A 20,529-nucleotide genomic window follows, 5' to 3' on the forward strand; every position below is an offset into this window, starting at 1 on the left:
GGGTTGCTCTCTTTTGATTTCATTAGTGCAACAGCTCAGAGTGTGCAGACTATGATTGTGGGACGTCTGCTCGCAGGAATTGGAATCGGAATCTCTTCAGCCATTGTACCACTTTACATATCTGAGGTTGTTTTACTACTGTTTGCACCCTTAACTTAGATATTAGTTCTGTTTTTTATATGTTATGTTGCTGAAGCGTGTGCCGATGGGTGTCAGATATCACCAACGGAAATCCGCGGAGCTCTTGGATCTGTGAACCAGTTGTTCATATGTATAGGAATACTTGCAGCCTTGATAGCTGGATTACCCCTTGCAGCAAACCCTCTTTGGTATGTGAACTCCTTTATTCATCTAGCAATATTTTCTTTACTTGGTTCAGTATTGTGTTTATATAAGTTTCAATCTCTTGGTTTTCTAGGTGGAGGACGATGTTTGGTGTTGCATTTATCCCTTCCGTTCTACTAGCCATTGGAATGACTTTCTCGCCAGAAAGCCCAAGGTGGCTCGTTCAGGTACTCTCCAGGAACATAACTCACACAACTTATCCGAGATCAATTTTTTGACAAGTCGAGGAAATCAATTTTGCAGCAAGGAAAAATCTCTGAAGCTGAAAAGGCGATCAAAACTCTCTATGGTAAAGAAAGAGTGGTTGAACTAGTGCGTGACTTATCAACCTCTGGCCAAGGTGGTTCTGAGCCAGAAGCTGGATGGTTTGATCTATTCAGCAGCCGCTACTTTAAAGGTATTATTGTAAGACTGGGTGAATATACACTGTTTTGCAGATAATAAAAGCTGGCTGCACAAAGCCAAGATTTTCCTTTCAAACCTCATTTCGCAATGGTCTAATTTACATAGCTCCTTGTCTGTTCTTGTTGTAGTTGTAAGCGTAGGTGCAGCTCTCTTCTTGTTTCAACAGTTAGCTGGGATAAATGCAGTTGTGTACTACTCTACATCGGTGTTCCGTAGCGCTGGAATCCAATCTGATGTTGCAGCCAGTGCTCTTGTTGGAGCATCAAATGTCTTTGGTTTGTTTTCTCTCCTGTGTTCCCATTGAATTCCAACATAACCACACAAATAACCGGGGAAAATGTGGTTGCAGGCACTGCTGTTGCTTCATCTTTGATGGACAAAATGGGAAGGAAAAGTCTTCTACTCACAAGCTTTGGTGGAATGGTATAAGTTTTATCATCATTCTCATCCATATTTTAAAAAAATCTCAGACCGCCTTACCATAGAAAGGCTAACTTAGATTTGTTATTTTTTGTATTGAAAAAGGCTTTGTCGATGCTGTTGCTCTCCTTGTCCTTCACATGGAAGGCTCTTGCTGCATATTCTGGAACCCTTGCCGTTGTTGGAACTGTTCTGTAAGTCAATCTCCTCTTAACATTTCTTTCTAGTCTCAGTGTATAGGACTTGACTAACTCTTATATGCTCGATTGTTTAACCAGATATGTGCTGTCATTCTCACTTGGTGCTGGCCCGGTACCGGCTCTTCTACTTCCAGAGATATTCGCATCCCGAATCAGAGCAAAAGCTGTTGCTCTTTCTCTCGGCATGCACTGGGTATATATATCTATAATTCAAAATAGAGTTTCTTCTCTCTGTTTCTAACGTTTGTTTTTCTTTCCCTTTTCTCTATAACAGATATCAAACTTTGTGATTGGACTCTACTTCTTAAGCGTAGTGACTAGATTTGGAATCAGCAGTGTCTACTTGGGTTTTGCCGGAGTCTGCTTCCTTGCTGTTCTCTACATTGCAGGAAACGTCGTTGAGACTAAAGGACGATCACTCGAGGAAATAGAGCTTGCCCTTACCTCTGGAGTTTAAATTTTAAGCTAAAAAAGAAAAACCACTTTGTTTCATCATTTAGCTTGTGAGTCGTTCGTTCTTTTAATCTACCACTCTTCTCAATCTTCAGTAAAATTGTACAATGAACTAAGTTATCAATAACGAGAGAAATCGATTCATCGAACTACATGTTGGCTTTCCTTTCCCACCTTTCCCTAGTATCTAGCCTGTTTCAATACAAAACAGCAAAAAGGATCGCATTAGCACAGTGTTCTCAATACCTTGAAGAAAATTTTAAAATTCAGTAAAAAAACTCACCCCCAAAACAGCTTTTGTGGCTTCTTCTTTGTTACTGTGACTACTGTCTTATCGTGATTCTGTTCTTCTAAGGTAGAAGAGGAAGTTGATTCTTTCAATTGCTTAGAGCTTTTTTCGCCATCTTCGATTGCTTTACTCTGACATTTCTTGCTCGCTGATTTCAGAACATAGAGCTTTTAGTCTGACTGTATATGAACTGCGAATTCACAAAGAGAGCTGTATGTATATATATATATATACCTTTAGGTGGTTTCTTATGAATCTTTGTACTGGCTTTTATTTGCATACGTCTCTTGTGTAGCTCCTAATAATCTCAAAAACATAACCAAATATGGCTTAAGTGATGATATCAGATCAAGAGATTTATATACGTAATCATCTTTACAATCTCATGATTACTACCAAAAGAAAAAAAAAATTTAAGTCCCGAGTCGAAGAATCTGAAAATCTGACCTGTAATTTCGAAATTTGTTTCGGGGTGACGTTGGAACGATTGAAATTAGGTTGGAGAGATTGCGTTGACGCTAATAAAGCTTCTTTTCGATTCTCCTCTGCTTCTCTTTCGATCTCTTCGCTTGTCCTCGTCGTCGCCATGGTTTCTCCGTCGTCGGTCTTCATCGCTTTTTTTCTTTGAGAATGATGGAAACGACGCCGGATCCTTCTTTTCCTTCTTTTTTCACATTTTCTTTAATATTTTAGAGAAAATACTGAAATTAGCCCCCAAAGAATACGCATGTTTAAATAACTACCTGAAAGTTTTTGAATTAATACATAATTGACCTAACATTTTCTTCAATTATCAATTATACCCAAAACTAGCTTTCATTAAGAGATTTTTGTATTTCTTTCGTAATTAATTGCTTAGTCTTAAATTTATTGTATCATAGATGGTGCCGAAAATAAATGGTCTATGTCTAACAGGCTTTGAGTAGAAGTAAAAAAAACTATCAAGCTAGAATGCTAGATCTTTAATTACTTTTGTGGCTTGACTAAGCAAAGTAATTAGCCCTTAAGATTCTTTTCTTAATCCACTAATCTAGTATGCCAATCATGACCACGAAGACTTAAGTAACCGATTTTTGTAATCAAAAATTCATATTTGACTCTCTATAACTAGAACAAACAAAAAGAGAGAGCTCAGAGAGAAAGAGACGAAAGTTCTGGCAATATGTGTCGTCGTTAAGTGCACCTAAAGTTAGGCATGAAACTCTCTTCTTGTTCCTTGGTTTGTGGGTCAGCACCGAACATTTTGCACGCTCTTCTCTACAAACTTTGTATTGCAACATTTTAATACTCGATTCAACCAAGTATTAATGAAAAATTCTTTTACTTTGGAGTAATTAACAAAGTCTAGCTAAGACTCTTTAGTTTTTAGTTTGAGTTATTTATTTTGCTAATTGTTTTGGTTCGGTTTTAATTAGACTTTCAAAAGGAGAAAAATTAGAACCCCAAACACAGATTAATAATTTAATAGATCACGAAAGATTAGGTTACATCCACCTCTCACAATTTTGATTCGGTAAAATTATGATTTGGTCAGACTCAAATATACATTTTTTTTAACAACACATCACCCCTTAGCTTATTTTGACAACATATCACCCTTACTTGAATTCCGTTACATTAACATGCATATTCATCACCCCTTACCTTATTTTGACGACATATCACCCTTACTTGAATTGCAATCTCTTACTCCGTCCTATGGGCAAGTTCAAATTTCTTCAAATCGTGTCAAAGGACCTAAGATCTAAGACCTAAGTTTTGTATTTAACATACTTATATATTGACCTGAGAACAAATGTAAAAAAACTAAAAAGTCAGCAGGTCAAGTCTTCATTCCAAAGTCTACCCCTATTATTATATATAACTTGCAAGAGCTCCTTTGACGTTGTCCAATACACTCCAAATACCTTGTTTTTTTCTTTCTTCTTTACAACTTGTAATAACACATTTATAACTACAGCTGGTTGCAAAATCCTTAACGATCACAACAACCTCTCTCTCTCTCTCTCTCTCTTTAATTTCTTTCTTTCTCTCCCTCCCTACAATGGGAATTATTGATCATAAGAGCAAGAAAGAAGAAGAACAGTACCCAATGATCTCAAAACCCTTGAGATCGATTCTCTTACAAAAGGGTAGTTATTTCTTAAGCTCGCTCTTCTTTGTAGTCGGTTTCTCGGTTGGTCTCTTCCTTTGTCTGCAACTAAAAGCCTTACACATGTCTACCACGACGACACAACGACAACCCTTATGGTCTACATTACTATTCAACCACACCACAACAACGATGGACATCATAGGAGAGTTGCCACTACGAGTACTTCAACACAACATGAGTGATCAAGAACTATTCACCAAGGTCGCGTCATTATCATCATCACCACCATCATCCTTATCATCATCATCATCGTGGTTTGGGAGGAGACATAATAATAATGATGGGAAGATGGTGGTGAAGGTGGCTTTCATGTTCATGACAGGTGGAAGACTTCCATTGGCTGGCTTGTGGGAGAAGTTCTTTGAAGGACATGAAGGGTTTTATTCCATATATGTCCATACTACTAATCCATCTTTTCAAGATTCTTTCCCAGAAACTTCTGTCTTCTATTCAAGAAGAATCCCAAGCCAGGTGATAATTTAACACCTTTAATTTTAGTTAAATTACCTCTTTCTCTTTTTCTTAATTACTCTATTCATATTTAGTTACCCTGCTTTTACATATGATTAGTATACATCCAATTCAGGAATCATATCACTAGCTAGTTTCTCCATAGATATATTATCTCTTGGATTTGACAGGTTGGTTTTTCACGTGGCACGTGTATGAATCTTGATTCGACCCTTGCATAATGGTCCATGAAGGCATGAACCCATTTGATATATATTATTCTAACATAAATACATTTCTTAATCTTGTTAAGAAAATTCTAACATAGACTATTCTCATATATAGAGAGAATAGTTTTAAATTGCTTCTCAATAGAAAATTTCTAGATATTATATAAACAGAAAAAGGTCGTATGAATCGAAGCTTTTTATGTTTTATACTATACGTACGATGCATAAAGAAACCTGAATTAAAAAATCGTAAAATACTAACCAAAAAGGCTTGAATTTTTTGATATGTTTTAAATATTATTTTTAAAAAAGATATTGATGTTGTTGGTTTGTGAATCAAAACAGCCAGTGTATTGGGGAACATCATCAATGATAGACGCAGAGAAAAGACTATTAGGCAACGCTCTTCTCGACGAATCGAACCAAAGATTTGTCCTCTTATCCGATTCTTGCATCCCACTCTACAATTTCACAACCATCTACGATTACTTAACCGGCACAAATCTCAGCTTCATTGGCTCGTTCGACGACCCAAGAAAATCAGGTAGAGGACGTTACAACCGTAATATGTATCCGCAAATCAACATCACACATTGGCGAAAAGGATCGCAATGGTTCGAAACAACTCGAGAGCTTGCTCTCCATATCATCGCAGACACGTTCTACTACAAAATATTCGATCAGCATTGTAAACCGCCTTGTTACCTGGACGAGCATTATATCCCAACTCTAGTTCACATGTTGCATGGAGAGATGTCCTCGAACCGGACCTTGACTTGGGTTGATTGGTCGAAAGTCGGTCCACACCCTGGTCGGTTTATTTGGCCTGATATAACCGATGAGTTTCTTAACCGGATCCGGTTAACCGACGAGTGTGTCTATCATGGCCGCGGTGGAGAGAACATTACAACTACGAAGTGTTTTTTATTTGCGAGAAAATTCACAGCCGAGACTTTAGAACCATTGTTAAGAATTTCGCCTTTTTAGTTCTTGGTTTTGGTCCATAATTGTTAACTTTTTTTTTTTAATTTTCAGTTAGTAAATACTATATAGAGAGTATTAAGCTAAAGAATGTATTTTAGAAGTTTATATTAATCAGTTAATTAATAATATTTTATCTTATCTATTGGGGGGTTTGTCCATAATATTTTATCTTATCAATTAGTAAATACTAAATAGAGAGTATTAAGCTAAAGAATGTGCTAATTTGTACTCCTTCCGTTTCAAAATATAAGATGTTTTAGAGAAATTTTTTTGTTTCACATGATGTTTTCAAGTTTCCATGCTAATTTTAGATTAGTTTAGTATTTTATATTATGCAGTATTGTTTTTGATTGGTTGAACTTGTTAAAAGTAAAAATTTTTTACATGTTTTAACGGAGAGAGTAGTATTTTAGAAGTTTACATTAATCAGTTAATTAATAATATTTTATCTTATCTATGGAGTTTTGTCGCTTTGTGAGCCATTGGTGTCTCCTTTGAGTGTTAAAAACTTTGGCGAAAGCCGCAAAGTTGGAGACTTTAACTCAAATGCAAACTTCTCTGTTCATCTCGGCGCGAGCTTTTCCATCTTTGATCACTAACTCATCCATAAACCCTAATCAAAACCCTTCGAATGCGGCTAAAAACCCTCAATTTGATCAATTTAGTGAGAAGAACAGAGGACTCTCCTCTGATGCTGCGATTAAGGTTCCGACTGCTCCATGGATGAAAGGTCCTATCTTTCTTCGACCCGATGAGGTTCTCGACACTGAGAAGAGGAACAAGCCACGAAAAGTTGAAGAGAAGACGTTCAAGGCGTTGAATCGTAGAGAGAGTGGTGTCAGGGGAAAAAAAGCGATGAAGAGAATCGTGCGTTACGTCGAGAAGCTTGATGAAAGGTGCGATGTTGAAGATACCCAGATGGATGATTTGAGCGAATTCGAGTATTTAGGTCGAATTGCGGTGGAAACCTCCGGGAAGAGACGTGGCGGGAGAATGCCATGGGAAAGAGAAGAAGAGAGGTTTGTATTGCGGAGGATGAAGAAGGAGAGAGTTCCGACTACGGCTGAGCTTATCCTCGAGGAAGGGTTGTTGAATAGACTGAGAGGTGAAGCTTCGAAGATGAGAAAATGGGTTAATGTGAGAAAAGCAGGAGTTACTGAAACTGTTGTGAATGAGATTAGATTGATTTGGAGGTTGAATGAGCTTGCTATGGTGAGATTTGATGTTCCTCTTTGTAGGAATATGGAGCGAGCTCAAGAGATCATAGAGGTTTGGTTGGTTCTACTTCATTTTTCATCAGTTGAAATCGTTTGATGTGACTCTGAAATGATTTTGTCATGTTTTGAAGAATAGATGAAGACTGGAGGCTTGGTTGTGTTAAGCAAGAAGGAGTTTCTCGTTGTTTATCGAGGAGGACAGAGTTCTTCATCAGAGAAAACTGACTCAGGACAGGATGAGATTAGCTCATCATTGTACGAGAGAGAAGCTGATAGGTTATTGGATGGTTTGGGGCCTCGATATATGGATTGGTGGATGAGAAGACCGTTTCCTGTTGATGCTGACTTGCTTCCTGAAGTGGTTAATGGATTTAGAACTCCACATAGACGTTGTCCACCAAACACTAGAGCTAAGCTAAGCGATGAAGAGCTTACCTACTTGAGAAACATTGCTCAAGCTTTACCGTTTCATTTCGTCCTTGGTAATTTGTCCACACTGCTTTAGCTCTCTTCTTAGCTTTGTTTGTGTTCAATAGAGTTAAGCTTCAGGGAGAATTGTTCATATGTTTCCTGAAGAAATTATGTAAGAATGAGGGAAGTTGGTCAAAATAACCAATTCTTGAGTAGATTAATAAATTTGGGAAGAGATAAGATCATAATGGATCTCTTACTTGCCAGAATTTGCAACATTTTATGTTTGAAGTCTCTGTCTTTGTTCTTTTCATTTGCGTATACTACTTATTGTCATTTTCTTTGCATTGGTATTTACGAAGTGCTGTTCTCTTTGTGTTTGGTTACGGTTTTCTCCATCGAGTTTTCAACAGTCTTTTTTCTTGTGAAGGGAGGAACCACGGGCTTCAAGGATTAGCTTCCGCTATTGTGAAACTATGGGAGAGAAGTATTATTGCAAAGATTGCAATCAAATGGGGAGCCCTCAATACAAACAATGAGGAAATGGCAGATAAATTGAAGGTAATCTTTCTTTCTTCCTTCGGGACATTTTCTGAATATATTCCATATCATTGTGGCTGATGCAAATATTTTTGGATCTATTTCAGCATCTCACTGGAGGAGTTTTGATACTACGAAATAGATACTTGATAATACTTTTCAGAGGCAAAGACTTCCTCACTGGAGAAGTTGCGGATTTGGTTGATGACAGAGAGAGATTACTCAGAAGGTACCAACATTTTGAAGAAACTAAACGCGAGAGTGAGATAGAAATCGTGGAGGTGGTAACAAATGGTAAGCAGTTGGAGGAAACAAGCAAAACTGGAACTCTATTAGAGTTTCAAGAACTTCAAAGAAAATTTGGAGAAATGGAGACGAGAAACCTAGAGACTGAGGCTGAGAAAGCAAGGCTAGAAAAGGAACTCAAAAGCCAAGAACACAAGCTTTCCATTGTAAGCCTTTTTAGCTTCCAAAAAAGTTGCATCATTCTAAATTTCACCTATTTGTTAATAGAAGTTCCATGGGTTGCTCCTGCTTTTTGCAGTTAAAATCAAAGATAGAGAAAGCAACAATGGAGTTGTTCAGACTGAATTCGTTATGGAAACCATCTGAGCGAGAGGATGACATCGAACTATTCACTAACGAAGAAAGAGAATGCTTGAGAAGAGTAGGGCTGAAGATGAACAGCAGCTTGGTTCTCGGTAGGAGCCACTGGTTCCATTCTTGGCTTCTTCTGAATCCTTGTCCAATGGTTATGAGATTTGATTTACACAAATTTCAAGTTGGTATTTGTTTCATTTGTAGGTAGAAGAGGAATATTTCATGGTGTAATGGAAGGTCTGCATCAGCATTGGAAGCACAGGGAAGTTGCGAAAGTGATCACGATGCAGAAGATATTCTCGAGGGTTGTTTACACAGCGAAAGCCCTTGAAGCAGAGAGCAATGGACTACTTATCTCAGTTGAAAAACTTAAAGAAGGACACGCGATACTCATATACCGTGGCAAGAACTACAAACGTCCTTCCTCAAAACTGATGGCGCAGAATCTTTTGACGAAACGAAAAGCTTTACAAAGATCTGTTGCGATGCAGCGACTCGGCGTAAGTGAAATGAATGATAGAATTTTCATTTCTTCTATTATAAAATGGGAGAATCTTGTGAACCCCGTTTGAATATTTTCTCTGTTTTTTTTTTACCATTGTGGCAGTCACAGAAGTTCTTCTCTTACCAAAGAGAGAGAGCAATAGAAGATTTGAAGATGAGTTTGGTAAATCTTCAAGACTCTGCTTATCAGTGAGGTTGAAGAGCTGAACGAAGTTTACCAAGGCAGATATATTTTTGCTTCACTGTATGACATATTCTTTTTTCCTTCACTGTGATTATCATGTATCTATATATATAAAGTTACCTTTCCTCATTTCTGGTGCTGTCACGCCAGCCACTCCCTTAATTTAATAAGCTCAATTTTTTGACATAATCCACTAAGTAACTGTAATTCCTATTTGTTTGTTTCATATTTCTTTAAAAGCCCAGTTTCATATTTCTTTTAAAGCCTAATCCATTAGTAATACATGTTTTATATGCTGTAAAAATAAAACCCTTCTCCACAAAGCTCCACTCTGCCGTCTGTCCGTGTGCCACCTGAAGCGTCCCTCCCCTTCTTTATTCTTTCATCCCAGAATACTTGTATATCTTTGAAATTAATCTTTTAGCTTAAGGAAAAACAGTAAGGTTCACCAATATTATCATCCTCTAAAAATTTCCAAATTTCAAAATAAAAGTATTTGTTTTCCTCCTTTATAAACATTACCTACACCTTCAAAAGAATTTAAACGAGAGAACATAACTGAAAGTATAGCAAAAATACAAACGATTGGGGGAAAAAAAAAAGTCCACCACTTACCATGACAACAAAAACAGAACATAAAAGATCAACATAACATATATTAAAGAAACTTCACACAAACAATCTCAAAAACAGGTATAAAAATATTACGACCACCAGGAGATAGACATATGCAAAAAGGTCTTTAGTTTCAGGGACACCTAGATCATAAAAATTGTCGGCTTCGAAAAACAGGACTACTTAAAATTCAAAAGAAAAAACAACTCAAACGAAAAAAAGACAAACACTTACAGAGGATATGACTTCTCTGCTATCACAAGACATCATATTTTCAAAGGGAACAAAGCCATTCCAACCTCAATGACATACCACTAAAGACCCAATGGACCAACACACTTTTAAGGCTTACAGAAATAAGGCCCATTGGCAGAAACAGAAAAAAAAAACAATGAAAACAAAATTGTAAGTAATTGAGATTTTTTAACATTTTTAATCAAAAACCACTAACTAATAATCACTACAAACACAAAAGCATTGACAAAAAAACTACTCGCACAGGTTACTAATTAGATAATAAAATAATTAAAAGATTACCTATAACAACATATAATAAAACCAAATAACAATCCAACGACAAAATGACAAATAATTTTAAATAAGCACAACTAACGGTTAAAGCGAGACAACAACTATTACTGTACAAACTTAACTTCTAATTCTATATTTTTTGAAAACAAAAAAAGATCATGATGATTTAAATTTATTAAAAATAGAAAAATTGACTACATTATACTCGCTGAAAAAACATACAGGAAAAAAATAAACCAACAAAAGAGCAAAGAAAAACATACAAACAACATAACCAGACAGAAAGAGAAAAAATATATAACCAAAAAACAAATTAACAAAACAACCAAAAAAACACCCTCATGTAACTCTTGCGTACGCGCGGGTCAAATGCTAGTATATATATATATATATATATATCTTGAAGTTGCCACATATTTACAAAACTGCCATTATCATTAATTATTAATTTATTTTTCATTTGATTAATTAATATTAAGTTTCTATTTTTGAAAACAAGATTTCCCATCATAAATAAATTTCCAAAACAAATGGAACCACTCCCTTTAACATTAAATATTAATTTTATAATTGATTTAATTAATATTAAGTATCCAATTTTACAAAAAAAATATTTTCTACATACACAAATTTCCTAAACAATCGGTCTAACCAAGAAACAAATTGATTTTCGATCTTGGAGAAGGATCTGTGGCCGAGATTTTTGATCTCAACGCATTGATTTCCCCCTAAAATAAATTTCAAAATCAAATATAAAATATATCATTAAAAAACTAACGGTATGATTTTAAAAGGTAACAAACATATTTACCATTCAATTTGATATCTTATTCAAAAAATAATAATAAAATATAAAAGATATTCCTTGCTCACAGATTTATTTTTATTTTGTATTACGTATTTAAAAATAATTTTTACTTTCACGGGTTTCATAGGATGAGTTTTTGCGGATTAAAAATCTTTGAATATGTTGTCTGATCCGCCTAGCATGGCGGGTTTAGATTATAGAATCAACACTAAAACTATTAGTTTATCTCATATATACTATAGATTTGTAATCATAGTTTTAAAAATTAACTTATACATTATCTAGTATAGAACTACAAAATATTACACATACTATAGCACATTCTTAATATTCCAAAAAAATACACATAAAAATATACACTAACATACTATATAGGCATATACCTCTGTTTAATTATAGAGAACAAAACAAATCTTGAATTTTATATTCTATCTAATAACAAATTTAATGTAATTAGGTTATAAACTTTATAAAACATAAGAAGAAGAAAAAAAATTCTAAACAAAATTCTAAATTAATTAGACAAAAAGTTAATTAATTGAAAATTTGAAAACTAAATAAATTAAAAATTATTATTTAAAATACAATAATTTATAACTTAGTCTCGCGGTGTACCGCGGGTGAAATCCTAGTATATATATATATATATGAAGTTGTATAATGCTACCCAAAACAAGACCAATCGATTCTAAACATAAACTAATGAAAGGTACCTTATGAGTTACATCTTTGCATCAAAACCAGAGATTGTGATTGACGAATTTTACCTTAACGTACTAAAGAAGTGAGTTTCTTGATGATTACTGACGGATTTTGCCTTTATAACTTAATTTCTGCGACATATCTCGATCGAGATTAAGTAACTCTCATTACAGAAACCTGAATTGACACAGAAACCTTGAAAGCGACTTGGTGTATAATGTATTATCATTTCCCTTACCTTTGATAGTCTAACTTGCCATTAGAATCCAAATTATGGCATTGCTTCTCTGTACATTTAGATTTAGTATATCATTAACTAGTGTTTAACGTGAAACAACACTTATATAATTGAGTAAGTTGTTGATGTATCCATCAATTTCAAAATAAAGTTGGTCATTGGTGTTTATTTCATGAGCAGCCACCAACAGAGGTAACATAATAAGGACTTAATTAACTGCAAATTTTACATGTCCCTCAAAGCCTAATAGCCTTCTAAATCAAGTAATTCAACGACCAAAAGATTAACCTTAAACGAAGTGTTCAGCAATATCTTTTAAGTACTTAAAAGAACAAGGACTTTACAAGCGCTAGAGCATCTTGTTTTTGCAAGGAGTTCTATAAGGAAGTCTCACTTTTCCTTATTTCGTGTAGTGAACGAACATCTCTTACTTTAGAAAATTTACCAAATCTTTGTTTTCGTGGAATAGCGTTTCAGTAGAAAATGCAGAATCTCATTTTTGTCGAAAAATTATGGAATCATTTTTGTCAAACTCCATCATTTCCAAACTCAAATATAGTATACATGAATCACATTGAAAATCGGAGTACCCAAAATAATTTTTAAAAAAAAAAAAAAAAAAAACCGGAAAACCGGAGTACCCTTCGGGGCTATAGTCACTTTGTTTGTCTCTATAGAAAATCATTAAAACTTCTAATCAAATACCAATCCGTGACGACGATCTCACATTCGCTAGAGCATCGTGACATTCTGTGGAGTTCCTCCTTGACAGTAGACTTTACTCGTATTGGACAATTGGCCAAACGTAGAGTGAGCTTCTTGAGTATTGCCGTATTCTCTAGGAAGTACCTTACTATCTTCATTAGTGGAACATAACCTCCGCATCGGAATTCGAAATCAATAAACTCGAGAGATGATAGCAAACACTCAGGCTTATATGACAAACTGATTTGATTAATCTCCTCGAAGGGCATTGCATCACAACTACCATAGCATACCTGAGGAAAGAACAGAGGAGTTAAACACACTAGAAAAGGTACCAAGATGAAAAAAAAAAAAAAACTTATCGCTTTTGGTTGACCATTACCAAGATGAGGGATTTCAAATTTGGACAGCTATTAAGAAAGGTTAGTAACTCTTTCAACTCGGAGTAAAGGATAGTTGCATTCAGGCAGGACAGGTAACCAAACTGAGGCAACGACTCTAATTTCGAGTAATGATAGATGAGCTGGAACCAAGAAAGAATAGTTATTGATAGAAAAATGTACTACATGTCCAATGTCATAATTGAATATATATATATATATATACCTTGACAGTGTCTCTACATATTTTCATATCTTTAACCTTCGAAATCTGCGAAAGAAACCCGCGGATGCTATTTCTCTTTGAAATATCAAAGAAAGTAGAAATATCTAACTTGGCGAATGGTCCAAAAAAATTCAAACCAAAATCAAAGGAAGAAGAAATATCTAACTTGGCGTCGGGATGCATTTTGTTTATTACAACCAAGCTTTCTGATAAGTCATCATTGATGCTCAAAAATCTTAATAGAGGAGCATCAATCACAACTCCTGAACAAGAAGAAATTGAAGAATACCTACATTTTCGAATATTTATTTTGAGCTTCTTCAATGACCTAGAGAACACCCGAAAGTGTATTGCATTATCATCAAACACAGATTTGACGTCCATCACTAACTCCTCCAGGACAGGGCAGGATGAGACAAGTCTCTCAAAAATAGCTTCGTTGGGATACGAAATACTTTCTAAGTGTAACGTCTTCAGACAAGGTAGGAAAACGATTTTGGCATTAGCCAAGTCCGCCCGATCAAGTTTTAAAGATACCAGTGTCTCACATGTATAAGTGCTTGTGGGTAACTCAGGACAGCTATTTAGACGATGACAACTCAGATCTATATGTTTGACCTTACGCTTAACCGCAGCATCAATCCATGACGTGAGATGTGAGGCATCTTTGTCAATAGTTACCTTGAGGTTGTCTATATATGAAACCCTGTTGGAATCAAGAAACGTGTCACCGAAACTCATAAAGGCATTGGAATTAGGGAATTTCCAACATGTCAATTCCAAACGAGGAAGCCAAAGCCAGAGACTCCTCCATCTGGTGGATATAACGCTAGTCTTTACAGCTTCCTTTAGGGGAAGATGAGAGAGTATGTGACAGATCAAAGGATCAGGTAATTGGCTTATTCGATCTTCCTTCCCTTTGGAGCAAGCCTGTTTTTCTTTCTCTCTCTCAACCATGTCTTTTCTTCTCTATAACGCTTTTTTCAGAACAATTAAATCTGCTTACAAATATTGGAACAGCAAGTCAAACACCAAGGTAACAAGGTAATAGTGAGTTAGTGACAATATTGATCAGTGTTCAAGTTCCAGTGAAGACAATTTTCAATATATATCCACATTGAAACCCATAAATTGATAACATCAACACTGAGCAAAAGAGACGACGAACCACATTGACAACTTAGGGAATTTGTAGGTCTTATGAAAATGTTATAGGAAATAAAGGGTTAAGTAAGAAGATGAAGAACATACATGATTTCGCCGACGGGAATAAAATCTGTTGATTGAAGTTTGGAATCGCTCAAGACCTGTTAATATAGGGTTTAGGGTGAATTCGTTGCGCTTTGCTTTCGACCTGTTGATTGAAAATGCACTTAGATTGAAAATTAACTTTTTTTATATTCTTTTTTGTTTTCAAAAATAATAATAATAATAACTAGATTTTTTTTTTAAGTCATAAATAGTTAGAACTTTTTTATATTCTTTTCGCTGTTCAAAAAATAAAATAATAATAACTAGATTTTTTTTTTAAAGTCATAAATAATTAGAATTATTAATTAAGTTATGGCTAATCTTTATTTTTAGTTATTTATGGTTATTGGTAACTTTAAAAAGGAATATTATGGTAAACTTTTTTTCTTTTTTGAAGTTGTATATAAAATTATTTATGAATGACATCCCTGACAAACCATACTCGTGTAGTTTTTACCAAATCAAAAGTACCTTATGAGTTACATTTCTGCATCAGAACCGGAGATTGTGATTGACGGATTTTACCTTTATAGCTTCATTTCTGCGACATAGAAACCTTGAAAGCGACTTAATGTATGATCATTTCCCTGGCCTTTGATAATCTAACGTGGCATTTAGAATCCAAATTCTGGCATTGCTTCTCTGTACTTTTAGTATATGATTAACGACCAAAAGATTAAACCTGAAACGAAGTGTTCAGCAAGATCTTTTAAGTAATTAAAGAACAAGGACTTCACAAGCGCTAGAGCATCTTGTCACTGAAACGAGTTCTGTAAGGAAGTCACACTTTTCCTTTTTCGTGTAGTAACTTAATTATTAGCTCCATTTCTCCATGATTGTTGAATTCTTCAGGAAGTAACTTAATTATTAGCTCCATTTCTCCTTCATACCTTGGGATTGAACGTTTCAATTCTACAAACTTGAACGATGATACCACACACTGAGGCACTGCTGAAAACATCACATTTGGTTCTCTCTTCTCCTTATTACGTCGCATGGATTGGTCCTTAATCATTTCCTGCAAAAGCATGAACATAAAATTAAATGAAAGAAAAAAAAAATTGAGTAGAGAGATGCACAATTAAAATATTTTCACAAAAAATAAGCGTAGATTGGAGGATAAAAGCTATTTTCATTACCAATGTGAGAGATTCTAGTTTTGTGCAGCTCTCAAGAATGGTTGGAAGCATCTCAAGATTAGATATATCAAATCTGACATTCAAGCGGTATAGGTTAAGAAACTGACGTGAAGAAAAAAAGAATTCCTGGTAACAACATAAGTAAAAAACAAATGGTTATGGTGATAAACTTTTGTGGAGGAATTGAATATTTATAAGCGAATATGCTCAGATGTTGAGATGTAAACCTTCCAAGTATTACTACTAATAACTAGATCCCTAACCCTCGAAATATCGGTGAGGATATCGTGAATCACTTCTTCAGTAGGGTAGAAGTGCTCTGATCGCAAATCAATATCTAGTTTAGCAGGGAACTCCGAATTGATGATCTGAAAGCTTTTTTGCTGAGTAAACCTTAGTCCTCAGACACTGAAGTAGAGGTGCATCAACCACAACTTGAATAGACGACTCCATATCGATCTCGATTCTCTTTAGCGTATGAGAGCGCAATTGTAAAACATGTGCCTCACCCATCATTCGAATATCTGATGATTTTTAAATCTTCCAGAACTGGAGAGCCTGATATAAGTTTCTCCAACATGATCCCATTGTGACAAATAATATATTCTAAACGCATGATCTTCAGACAAGGTAGGGAAACAACGGCATTAGGCAAGCAAGCGCAACAGAGTCGTCGTAACTATACCAGTGTCTGGCAGGTATATATGCTCAGGGGTATCTTATCATACCCATAATAATCAACATCAAGATGTTGAATTCTACGCTTAGTCACAACATCAATCCATGAATCAAGATCAAACTCACCATAATGCACATCGATATTTTTTAACCGGAGTTTGTGTATCCATGATACTTTGTGTGGGAATCAAAAAACCTGTCACCAAATTTGGCAAAGTCATCGAGATTTGAGAGTGAGACTTCGTCGAGGTCTAAGTCCATTCCAGGAACCGATTGCCAAAGATTTCTCCATTTGGTAGACATAAGGCTTGTATATATATATATCATCATGTAATGTCACATTTTCCGAACAAATAAATTAAGGAATTTAATATCTCTTTAATATATATAAACCTTGCTGCTAAATGCACCTTCGGTAAAAAGAAAAATTAGGATTTGGCAATAATGTAATGACGATATGTTATGTGTTTGTTTTTAGTCACTACTAGAGAAAATAAAAAGATGTATATATAATTTTTTTTTTTTGTTAGCCAGCCTATTAAAGATGAGGCAAGTGAATTTTTCGATTGGAGAATGAATAGTTGACACTACAAGAAAAAGGGAATATTGTGACGGAAAAATTGTGACCATTTGTTTGGTCAGAATATTATAACGATTTACATACGAAAGTGTGACGTATTTCAATGGTCATAAATATATCACCATTTGGTTATAATATTGTAACCGACTTAAAGGTAACTAATTTTGGACATTAATTATGTCAAATTTGTTACATAAGATATAGTCACAAATATATATACGGATTTGCAACCAAATAAAGTAGCTAAATTCTATGATTTTTGTGACTATATTTACGTCACTTTTAGTTACAAATATTTTGTAACTACTTTGTCACAATTAGTCACTATTTTAGTTACATTTGTGTTTAGCCATATATTGTAACATAGTTATCACTACTTTTGTGATTACAATAAAAAAATGTGAATTTAAAATTAAATAAGACAATAGCTTCAATATTGTGAAGAAAATAGGAAAAAGTTCAACATGATTTCGATTTAAACAACACAAAGATTTCTTATGCAGATGGATAGCTTCATCACTATAAAGAAAGGGAACAAGTCGTCGTAGCTATACTTTAGCTTTGGATGCTGAACTGTTTTGGATGAAGACTAGACAATCTTTTTGGTTTGATTTATAAGTCTGTTGATTACGTCCAAGCTCAATAAATTTTTCTAGATTGCAGGAATAAAGAAATCCAGTTTTTGAGTTTGTTTTGCTTTGCTTAACGGAGTTCTCCGGTCTATTCAAAGAACATGTCAATAATTATAAGGTTATTTTGTATCTAAGGCAACTTGAAAAATTATAAGACCTATTAGGCAACTTGAAAAAATGATTTGTTTTGAGTGTATTATGATGCTTTGTGTTTTTTTCTGAACCTAATTGAGAGAAGAATCGGTTTGGATTTAAGAAACAAAAACAGAACAAATCAATCTAAGTCAATGGCGCCTTTATTTTAAATGTGTCAGTCTGTCAGATACGATTATGGTTTTGAACATGTTCTTGGTGTAGAGTTACAGAACGGTTCGAGAGTCTGTGGAGTGATCGGAGACCAATGGAGCAGTTTCGTAGGTTGTCGTCTTCCGAACCAAAACTTCAAGCTCCCTAACTCAATCTATACTATGTCGCCTGATCAAAAAAATACTCTGTATGGACCAGACCAAGCTTGTTTCACCTTTCTAGCTATGGCACTTTTTGCATCTCTTGCCTGTCTTTGGCCTTTTCAAGAGATTTTCTGTCACGATGGGAGCATCATAGCATTCAGTCCTGATACAGAGCAAGCAAGCTTGATTCCTTCAATATTTCCAGCCGGCGATCTGAAGTCTCTTTAGTATATATATAATAGAGGACCTTTGGTTTGTTCATAATAAATTAAACTGGTTTACTTAAACCTACTTAACCAAGTCTGGTTTAGACTAATAACAAATACTCTTTTTTCCTCGCGAGTCTCTTTATTCGCCGCCATACCTGTCTGAAACAGAGCTTCGCTGTCGGTGAAGAGGTGAAGCCGATTCTATTTCTATTACATTATAGGTCCTGTTCTTTTTCAAATCGCTGGATGAGCGACTGCAACAGATTAAAACGACAGTGGAAACGAAATTCAAAAAGACAATGGCAAAGGCAAGACGGTGACGCGGACATGTCTACTCAAGTGAGAAAAAGTGTCGCTGGGAAGAGACAGGAGTCGCCGGATTTTCTAGCGACCATCTCGGCAGCTTATTTCAACAATACGACGACTCTTCTTCACAATAGCAGAACAAAATCAAGTCAAAGTTACAAGATTTTGTTCTTCTCTCTCGCTTTAAATTTTCTGGGTTGCTCCAAATTGGTCTAGTCTAAGTTTGAGTTAAACGTTTTTGGGTTAGCAACCATCCATGCATGTGTCTTGGGTTAGCTTAATGTATTGATTTTGTTTCTCTCTTCTTCTTTTTTTTTTTTCCTTCGAGAGCTTTTAATTTGGAGATTGATGTTATTGTAGTGGCTTCTTCATGGACACCCANCATTGAGAAGCCCTTAAAATGTGTCAAAACTATTTAACCATCTCCCTCTACGCCACTTTCTTTTTAGCAGAGCGATTGATTTTTCATTCATCCCAGAAGTCTCATTCCAAGGTATTTCTACATAATTCTAAACTTTTAGAAGTTTATCTAAATGTTAAACTGCAAATCTTGTTTTAGTTCAATTATGTGAAACAAAATTCTGATTTTTACTCATTCAGAGATTGACATCTTCTGAATTTTTATGTGTTTACAGTGCACAAATGGAAGAGCCATATGTGGATCGTTCAAGCTTACCCAGGCTGCATCCTTCTCGGTTAAATGGAGCTAAATGGTATGAAATTTCTCCTAAATACTAATGATTATTTTCACAGATTTATAATTAAATGTGATTTATTTCAATGGAACAGGTTTAAACACCACACCCAAGTATCAACCGTTGTCTGAAAGGTCATCCAAAGTTGTTTTAAGGGACCATGGTACTCATGGAAAAGAGTGCCGGCCTTCTACAAGAGAACTTGGTTTTCTCTCTTCATGGTACTATTTTTTTTTTTTTCATATGCAATTTCACAAGTGATTTCTAATGTTGCTCATCATCTATGATCTATTTTATTTTTCAGAAAAAGTTTAACTGGGATGCTTCTATCAACTATCAAGTTGAACGAGAGTTCACTAAGCTTGCTGCATATCGCCTCAAAGGAATGATAAGCCATGCTAAGAAGGGAGGAGAAAAACCAGATTGGATTTTGTCTGATTATTGGACGATTATGCAAGCACATTGGGCAACAGCAAAAGCAAAAGCAACCAGTGAGAAGGCTCGTGCTTCTCGAATGTCTGATCGCAATGGTTTAGGCCACATTCCCACCTAGCTGGTTCACGTTCATATGTCAAAGTTCAAGATGTTTTGGTAATGTTCTTTTTCATTTGCTGTCTTCATTATATATTCTTTGTCGTCGTACCATCCTTTGTCGTCTTCATTATAAATTCCTTTTCATTATAAATTTCTAATCATGATCAGTTTTGTATTGGTTCACTTAATTTTATTTTTTTCTTTATAGGAAGCAAACAATGAAGACTGCTCCTTTATTGCTGTGATGAAGAAAACACATCAAAAGCCTGATGGGACATACGTTGATCAACGAGCACGTTTGGTGGCAGAAACTTATGAGAAGCATGTACAAGAACGCTTGGGACAACTAGAAATTTCTGGTGAAGAGAATGTGACACCTGAAACTCTTGACAAGAATGAGAAAAATGAAATTTATATGAAGGTAATATTTCAAAACTCTAAATTGTTAGTATATGTATGAGATC

The 20,529-nt window shown here is 35.1% G+C and overlaps 6 protein-coding genes and 1 pseudogene across 6 annotated transcripts in view; 4 read left to right on the forward strand and 3 right to left on the reverse strand.

The window, feature by feature from the left end:
• The window catches only part of LOC104769875 (plastidic glucose transporter 4), a gene marked incomplete in the record, with an annotated part of 3,688 nt that extends 1,716 nt beyond the window's left edge, over positions 1-1,972 (forward strand). The window contains 9 exon segments of the mRNA XM_010494194.2: positions 27-126; positions 217-329; positions 419-512; positions 589-742; positions 879-1,025; positions 1,100-1,173; positions 1,276-1,364; positions 1,449-1,563; positions 1,645-1,972. Of these exon segments, the coding sequence (XP_010492496.1) occupies positions 27-126; positions 217-329; positions 419-512; positions 589-742; positions 879-1,025; positions 1,100-1,173; positions 1,276-1,364; positions 1,449-1,563; positions 1,645-1,827 (1,069 nt within the window).
• On the reverse strand, positions 1,829-2,784 carry LOC104769874. The gene is made up of 4 exons (XM_010494193.2): positions 2,560-2,784; positions 2,347-2,410; positions 2,107-2,260; positions 1,829-2,015 (listed from the first exon to the last, which is right to left on the reverse strand). Exons 1-4 carry the CDS (start codon positions 2,722-2,724, stop codon positions 1,973-1,975), a joined length of 426 nt encoding a protein of 141 aa, XP_010492495.1. The 5' UTR covers positions 2,725-2,784; the 3' UTR covers positions 1,829-1,972.
• LOC104769876 lies at positions 3,996-6,073 on the forward strand. The gene is made up of 2 exons (XM_010494195.1): positions 3,996-4,738; positions 5,293-6,073. The coding sequence occupies exons 1-2, from the start codon at positions 4,157-4,159 to the stop codon at positions 5,932-5,934; spliced, it is 1,224 nt and encodes a 407-aa protein (XP_010492497.1). The 5' UTR covers positions 3,996-4,156; the 3' UTR covers positions 5,935-6,073.
• On the forward strand, positions 6,438-9,580 carry LOC104769877 (chloroplastic group IIA intron splicing facilitator CRS1, chloroplastic-like). The gene is made up of 7 exons (XM_010494196.2): positions 6,438-7,200; positions 7,285-7,630; positions 7,990-8,120; positions 8,207-8,551; positions 8,644-8,800; positions 8,904-9,199; positions 9,307-9,580. Exons 1-7 carry the CDS (start codon positions 6,478-6,480, stop codon positions 9,394-9,396), a joined length of 2,088 nt encoding a protein of 695 aa, XP_010492498.1. The 5' UTR covers positions 6,438-6,477; the 3' UTR covers positions 9,397-9,580.
• LOC104772282 (putative FBD-associated F-box protein At5g53635) lies at positions 12,953-14,905 on the reverse strand. The gene is made up of 4 exons (XM_010496914.2): positions 14,844-14,905; positions 13,593-14,590; positions 13,369-13,509; positions 12,953-13,279 (listed from the first exon to the last, which is right to left on the reverse strand). Exons 2-4 carry the CDS (start codon positions 14,547-14,549, stop codon positions 12,953-12,955), a joined length of 1,425 nt encoding a protein of 474 aa, XP_010495216.1. The 5' UTR covers positions 14,550-14,590; positions 14,844-14,905.
• LOC104772284 lies at positions 15,561-16,987 on the reverse strand (annotated as a pseudogene).
• Positions 19,229-20,529, forward strand: part of LOC104769878 — a 2,708-nt gene continuing 1,407 nt past the window's right edge. The window contains exons 1-5 of the transcript XR_764444.2: positions 19,229-19,329; positions 19,472-19,549; positions 19,626-19,752; positions 19,836-20,122; positions 20,274-20,486. The gene's annotated coding sequence lies outside the window, so the exon portion shown is untranslated. The remainder of the gene's footprint in view (positions 19,330-19,471; positions 19,550-19,625; positions 19,753-19,835; positions 20,123-20,273; positions 20,487-20,529) is intronic.

This window comes from Camelina sativa, chromosome 20 (assembly GCF_000633955.1).
Source record: "Camelina sativa cultivar DH55 chromosome 20, Cs, whole genome shotgun sequence".
NCBI classification, from domain to species: domain Eukaryota; kingdom Viridiplantae; phylum Streptophyta; class Magnoliopsida; order Brassicales; family Brassicaceae; genus Camelina; species Camelina sativa.

What these genes read in the sequence shown, in the direction of transcription:
- LOC104769876 (XM_010494195.1), top strand. Translation starts at nt 4,157, where the DNA reads ATGGGAATTATTGATCATAAGAGCAAGAAAGAAGAAGAACAGTACCCA. An exon ending in CAAGAAGAATCCCAAGCCAG is followed by an intron (nt 4,739 to 5,292) that starts GTGATAATTTAA and finishes GAATCAAAACAG; the next exon opens with CCAGTGTATTGGGGAACATC.
- LOC104769874 (XM_010494193.2), bottom strand. Translation starts at nt 2,724, where the DNA reads ATGAAGACCGACGACGGAGAAACCATGGCGACGACGAGGACAAGCGAA. An exon ending in AACAAATTTCGAAATTACAG is followed by an intron (nt 2,411 to 2,559) that starts GTCAGATTTTCA and finishes TGAGATTATTAG; the next exon opens with GAGCTACACAAGAGACGTAT. An exon ending in TCATAAGAAACCACCTAAAG is followed by an intron (nt 2,261 to 2,346) that starts GTATATATATAT and finishes TTCTGAAATCAG; the next exon opens with CGAGCAAGAAATGTCAGAGT.
- LOC104772282 (XM_010496914.2), bottom strand. Translation starts at nt 14,549, where the DNA reads ATGGTTGAGAGAGAGAAAGAAAAACAGGCTTGCTCCAAAGGGAAGGAA. An exon ending in TATGTAGAGACACTGTCAAG is followed by an intron (nt 13,510 to 13,592) that starts GTATATATATAT and finishes TCTTGGTTCCAG; the next exon opens with CTCATCTATCATTACTCGAA. An exon ending in ATTTGAAATCCCTCATCTTG is followed by an intron (nt 13,280 to 13,368) that starts GTAATGGTCAAC and finishes TTCTTTCCTCAG; the next exon opens with GTATGCTATGGTAGTTGTGA.
- LOC104769877 (XM_010494196.2), top strand. Translation starts at nt 6,478, where the DNA reads ATGCAAACTTCTCTGTTCATCTCGGCGCGAGCTTTTCCATCTTTGATC. An exon ending in GAGCTCAAGAGATCATAGAG is followed by an intron (nt 7,201 to 7,284) that starts GTTTGGTTGGTT and finishes TTTGAAGAATAG; the next exon opens with ATGAAGACTGGAGGCTTGGT. An exon ending in AAGAACACAAGCTTTCCATT is followed by an intron (nt 8,552 to 8,643) that starts GTAAGCCTTTTT and finishes TGCTTTTTGCAG; the next exon opens with TTAAAATCAAAGATAGAGAA.